The sequence below is a fragment of the Melozone crissalis genome, unplaced genomic scaffold, assembly GCF_028551555.1.
Source record: "Melozone crissalis strain CALT ecotype California unplaced genomic scaffold, PUWL_Pcris_2 ptg000005l_1, whole genome shotgun sequence".
Lineage (NCBI taxonomy): Eukaryota > Metazoa > Chordata > Aves > Passeriformes > Passerellidae > Melozone > Melozone crissalis.
Genome location: NW_026535783.1, coordinates 22,211,712 through 22,217,533, shown reverse-complemented (window position 1 = coordinate 22,217,533; position 5,822 = coordinate 22,211,712). Strand labels below are relative to the sequence as shown.

At 49.4% G+C, this 5,822-nt stretch overlaps 1 protein-coding gene across 2 annotated transcripts; it reads right to left on the bottom strand.

The window, feature by feature from the left end:
* Positions 1-291: 291 nt before the first annotated feature.
* On the bottom strand, positions 292-5,556 carry TOPORS (TOP1 binding arginine/serine rich protein, E3 ubiquitin ligase). 2 transcript variants are annotated; one of them, XM_054283780.1, is made up of 2 exons: positions 5,398-5,556; positions 292-3,807 (listed from the first exon to the last, which is right to left on the bottom strand). In XM_054283780.1, the coding sequence occupies exons 1-2, from the start codon at positions 5,554-5,556 to the stop codon at positions 829-831; spliced, it is 3,138 nt and encodes a 1,045-aa protein (XP_054139755.1). In that variant the 3' UTR covers positions 292-828. The 2 variants fall into 2 exon arrangements, with proteins under 2 accessions (XP_054139755.1, XP_054139764.1); XM_054283789.1 differs by lacking the exon at positions 5,398-5,556 and adding an exon at positions 4,243-4,673.
* Between the last annotated feature and the right edge of the window lie 266 nt (positions 5,557-5,822).

The following is a 5,822-nucleotide window of genomic DNA, read 5'->3' as shown; positions in this document are numbered from 1 at the left end:
GCAGAATGCACAGGCTCCAAAAAGGGAAATAAAAATAAGAAATTTGAAAACAAAAATGTTTCCCAAGGGAAACCTCTTATTTTAGAAAGGGCAGGACAGAGCGGCCACCAGGCTTTTGGGAAAACTCAGAACTGAACCAAACCCAGGCAATCTGATCAAAGTTTCTGCTTTTAGTGAAGGCTTGTACCAACTGATCTCCAAACAACCCTTCCAACCTGAAGTTCTCCTGACTGCAAAAATATCCAATGGTCTGGATACATAAGACACTCAAAACCAAAAGAAAAAACTCCATTTGCAAAACACACAGTACATATGTAAATATATTTAAACAAACAATAAAAAAAAAACTTATTGCTTTATTCAGACTTTGACATATTTGAGAATTTGTGTGGAAATAAATCACTGACTGCTTTTCAGCAGAGATCTGCTTAAACCAGAAATTGAAATGATGCTGGAATTCAGACTGAATCACTTTTTATGAACTAAGCATTTTTCTGGTCTAAGAAGAACAATCCCCATAAAATGCATTTCTAGGCTCTTGTTTTGGATTCCTTTTCTGTTGTTTGGTTTACACAAAACTTTAAAATCCACTCTGTGGATGGTTTTATGAAATTAAAACTTCCAAAGAGCCCTCTAACAAACTTTTAGAATTACATACTAGCAATATTCTATCTTCTTTGACTTAAAAGTGCATACACATTTAAAAGTTTTATACATTTCCTAGACATCTTTTTAACAGACAGAAACCCTACCAGACATTTTAGTTTTCAAGGGGAAAAAGAAAGTCGTTAAATTCACAGTTTTAACAAGTGTTCCAAGGAAAGCCTACTACATTTTTTCTTCTGGGAAATCAAACCACGAGGATCTGTTGACAAGTCTCTTTGGAAGTCTCAGTATCAATGGCTCTCTCTCTGGACACTCTAGGAAGGAAGTCCTGGGGGAAGGCTGTTGACTGGAAGGCGCTGCTGGTGCTTCCTGAACATAACTGGTTACAGTTTCTGTGTGAGAGGGGTTACTGCTGGTACTCACTGTGGTAACACTCTGATCAGCTGCTGTTTCCTGAAGTTTGATATCAGCATTTCTAACGCCACCATCTAAGTTGTCCCTTGTGTCAGGGATATCACACTTTTTGTCTACTTCTGCAGTTTCCTCACATCCTGTCCTCCTCAGAAAAGAAGATGGAGACTCATTTTCCCTCTCATTTATTTGAGTTGTGCCTGTCCATGTAATACTGCTGTCCCATTCGGTACTTTCTGGTTCCTTGCTACTATCACTATCAATTGTAATCACCACCGGAGAAGAATGTACTGAGCTACTCGTGTGATGTTTCCGGTGTTTCTTCTTATGCTTTTTCTTTTTCTTCTTAAGATGCCTCGTTGTGTCCGTTGCTTTTCCTTCATAGACTATCTCCACGCTTGGACTCCTCATTTTCTTCTTCCTTTTCTTACGCTTTGTCTCGCTGCTTGCACGATTGTCTGACAGGCTATCTTCATTTTTGCAGCAATCACCAAATTTTGAGGAAGTTTTCTTGGACTCATTTTCTCTTTCTAGACTTGTGCTTTCCATGAATGTATTCTCCAGGTGGCGAGTTTTGTACTTCCTTTTTCCACCAGGCTTTTCACTTTTCATTCTGTCATTTCCTCCAGAAGGAGTCCTTGATCTGTTGCTTGACCGACTCCTTGACCTGCATCTTTCGTAACAGTAATAGTGCCTCTCATGGAGTCCCCTCTGGCTATGCAGATCTGTCCTCTCAATAAATGATCGTATCCTGTATTCTGGACTAGCAGACTGCCGCGAGTAAAGAGTGTTAGACCGGGTCCTCCTTCTGCTGGAGGATTCATAGCTGTCTCCAAACACCTTTCGACTACAGAAAGCAGAACCCCACTGGTGTCTACTTTGGTAACTGTCTCTTACATAATAGCGATCGCTGTCTCTACTTCTTGATCTCCTTTTACTGTGGCCTTTGCTGCGTGAACGTGATCTGCTCACTTCTCTGGATGGAGTGCTCTCACCACTTAGAGAGCCCCTCTGGCTTTTCAGAGAGGCTCTGCTGTCATGAGTTCTTGATTTTCTGCTGCTTCTTTTGCTCCAATGTTTGCTACTATCTCTGCTTCTCGATCGTCTCTTTTTAACTTGGCTTTTGCTATGGTGCTCCCTTCTAGACCGATGGCCATGGCTGCCTCGACTGTCCCGTGAACAGGACTGTGGGCTTCTAGACTTTCCCTTTTTAGACAATCTGTGATTCCAAGGGGAGCATACTGTATCACTCCCTGGAGAGGGGCTCCAACTCAAGTCCTGTGGAGGCAGATCTTTTCTTTTGTATTTGTTCTTCTCATCCCCTTTTGATTCCATCTTCTCAACTGCAGGAGATAAACAGCTTCTACAACTTCCTACATCCTCCCTGTATGTTGGGGAATGTGGTGAAAAGCTCCTGCTTGGTTCACTGTCACTCCAGCTGTGACACTGGACTGGTCGCTGTTTCTTGACCTCTTCCCTTTTCTCTTCCTTGATGGACTCCTCAGAGTCAGAGGACAGCTCGACCACTTCTGGGGTCCTCTCAGCCAGCGGCTTAACGTACCCAACAATGACACAATTGTCTGAGGAAGAGCCACTGTCGTTTGAGTCAGCATTGGCCTGTAACCCAGTCTGCAGCTTGGTTCTTCGGCTCCCTGAAGCAGAGTCCTCGTCAGAACTTTCTGATGACTCCAGAGAAGCTATGGCTGCACGAACCTCTTCTGAAACGGAATAGGAAGGCCCCGGAGTTTCGTCATCCCACGGGGCCTGACCAAGGCCAGGAACAGACAAACTATTATCCGGCCCTTGTGGGTACGCCACATCGGGAGATATTGTAATAATTGATGAGTCTGAGTGGCTTCCTTCCTCATACGACGGGGCAGGACAGTCGTAATTGGCGTGTTGATCGTATGCTTCTAAGTTAAAAGGACAACGAGCAAAACTGATGAATTCGTGCAGGAAGTGCTCTGTCCGATTCAGCAGAAATGGCTTCAGGTCGTCAGCAAAGGCCTGGCTTTCCAGATCGTGCCTGGTTACGTTGCTCATGATGATGTGCTGCACAATGTTGATCAGAGACCCGTGGGCACCAAACAGGACCGTAAGCTCTCGCTTCAGCCAAGGAACCAGGCGGTGAAGGCAAGCAGGGTTGCGGCGGAAGAACTCGGCCGAAATCTCTCGGTATCGGCCGCCGTCCTGGATGCTGCGGATGCGCACGCCAGTGCGGTACAGAGCCCTGCGGAAGGTGATCATGTCCTCCTCCTGGATCTGCCGCAGAGATCTGCCCTCCGCGCTGGCCTTCCTCCTTGAGGCCAGCCTCCTCAGCATCTGCTGAATCTCCCTGTGCCTGTGTCGCGCCGGCTCGCTCGACAGCCCTTCAAACAACATCCCGTTATCTGGAGGCGACGGCATCCTTCGGGAAGGGGAACCGCGCGCGCGGCGTTCCCTCGTCAAGGTGGTGCGGTAACGAAACCTCCGGCCGTCGGGGCTGGCAAAAGAGCTTGTTTCTAAAGGGCTGAGGATGTACTCCTTGAAGTCATCTTCAGCACGAATCGTGTGGAAAATGGAGAAGAAGGGTTGCTTGCAGAGCGGGCATTCTGCTTTGTTCTTGGACCACTCTTGCACGCAGCGGAAGCAGAACCTGTGCAAGCAGCGATCCAGATACGCCACGTTGTCAAATCTGTCCAGGCAGATGGGGCACTTGGAGTCGGGAGACGCATCTGTCGGCAGCTTACTGGTGCTGGCTTTCGGAGAAAAACTGCTATTTTCTGCAAACTCCTTATCTGATGTCATGTTCTAGAAAAGACAGAGACACAAGATCATTGCTGTCACAGAGAGGCAAAAATCTTACCCTGTAGAAACCCATAACAATTTCTTTCACAGTTGCAAAACCCAGCAGAAGCTCTGAGAGAATGCTGAACAAAGATGCAGTATGACCTAACTACTTGGTTTGACTTCTCTTCACAGTGAGGTCTAGTTCTTCAGTGCTGCAAGTTTTACACAGCACCCAAATCATGCTGGCACTGATGAAGGTAACAGGCAGGCCTGTCTTCTTCCCCACTCTTAAATAACTCTGTTGATGTGGTCAGTAAATTTATTATTTACATGGTATCCTCCAAAATATAGCTTAAAAAATCTAGCATTTAAATATGAAAAATATGAGAACAGTTAGCTCTGTACTTTGAAACAAACAAACCAAAAGTAGTAATTGGACTTTAACTATGTTATCACCTTCCAAGTTCTGCTGGACCTGTTCTGTTCCTGCACAGTCTGCCCCTCTTTGTTGGGCATTCATGCTGGACCACACACAGTTTGTTGGACAAGCCAATCTCCAGGGATGTGTTCCTGCCAAAATAAGTATTTTTTTTTCAAGACTGAAGGACAAACAACCAGATGTCATGCTGAAGTACACACTGCCTTTTATCTAGTAGGTTGTTATGCTGTTTGCTTGAGATAGTAAGTTTTGTTCACAGTGACTGGTCTGGAGCTGAGCTCTGAATTGGTGTTGAACAGTGTTGATAACACAGAGATATTTTTGTTACTGCTGAGCAGGGCTTGCACAGAACCTTTTGTACTTCCACACTGGTGAGGAAGTTGTTGGGGCATGGGAGGCTGGGAGGAGATGCAGCTGGGACAGGTGACCCAAACTGACTAAAGGGATTTCCAGACCATGTGACATCCTCAATATATAACATGGGGGAAAGAAGGAGGAAACGTGAGATATTTGGAGTAATGATGCTTGTCTGCTCAAATCACATCAGACATGATAGGGCTCTGCTCTCCTGGAGATGGCTGAACATCTGCATGTCCATCTGAAGCAGTGAATTAAGTCCTTGTTTTGCTTTGGTTGTGCGCATGGCTTTAGGCATCCTTATTTAACTGTCTTTATCTCAACTGACAAGTTTTTCAGCTCTCACCCTTTCAATTTCCTCCTTGATCTCAGGGAGTGTGCAAGTGGCTACATGGTGCTTGGCTGCAGTGAAATCATGAGAGATGTCAAACATGGTCAACAAAAAAATCAATCGATTTAAAAGTTATTTTCAGTTTTGGCGTTACCCTAAGGCATTGCAATCCGGTGGAAATAAGTTACTATCCTACTTCAAAATCCATTAGCCCATGTTTTGCAGCCTGTCTGGCAGCAGGCCTTTGCGGCGGCAGGACACCGGGGAATGGGGCAGCAGCAGCGCCGGTGCGCCAGAGGCGCAGCCCGGGCTCAAGTAAGTGCCGGCACAGCCGAGGGGGTGAGCAGGCCCCGGCCCCGGCCCCTGCCCCGCTCCGCCCGCTGCGACGCCGCCCCCGCCCGCTCCCCGCCACCCCTGCCTCAGCAGCCGCCACCCAGCGCTCCGGAGGAGACGGCGCTCCGCCCGCCCCCAGGCCGGCACTCACCGCCGCCGGGCCCTCGCTTCCCGTGCGGGCCAGGGCCGCGGCCGCCTTCAGCCTGTGGCGCGTCCGGCAGCGCCCGGTGCCGGGAGGCTCCCGCCGCTCCTCCCCTGGCGGGCGGCGGCGGCGGGCACCCTCCGCCAGGCGCCGGGACGGGTCCGCCATCGGCGGCGGCGTTGCCACAGGAACAGCTGCCCGCGGGCGCGGAGCTGAGCCGGGATCTGCCGGGAGCCAGGCCGGGGCCGTCGCCGTCACATCCGCGCCCCGCGCAGTGACGCCGTTCCGGGGCGGGGGCCGGGGAGGGGCCGGGATGGCAGCGGCGGGCGGGCGGGTTCCGGCCCGCTGCACCGCCCGGTGAGTGTTCGCGGGGCAGCGGCAGGGCTGGCGGTACGGAGCAGCCCCGGGGAGCAGCCCGGGCGGTGGCGGCCCCG

What these genes read in the sequence shown, in the direction of transcription:
- TOPORS (XM_054283780.1), bottom strand. Translation starts at nt 5,556, where the DNA reads ATGGCGGACCCGTCCCGGCGCCTGGCGGAGGGTGCCCGCCGCCGCCGC. An exon ending in GAAGCGAGGGCCCGGCGGCG is followed by an intron (nt 3,808 to 5,397) that starts GTGAGTGCCGGC and finishes TGTCTTTTCTAG; the next exon opens with AACATGACATCAGATAAGGA.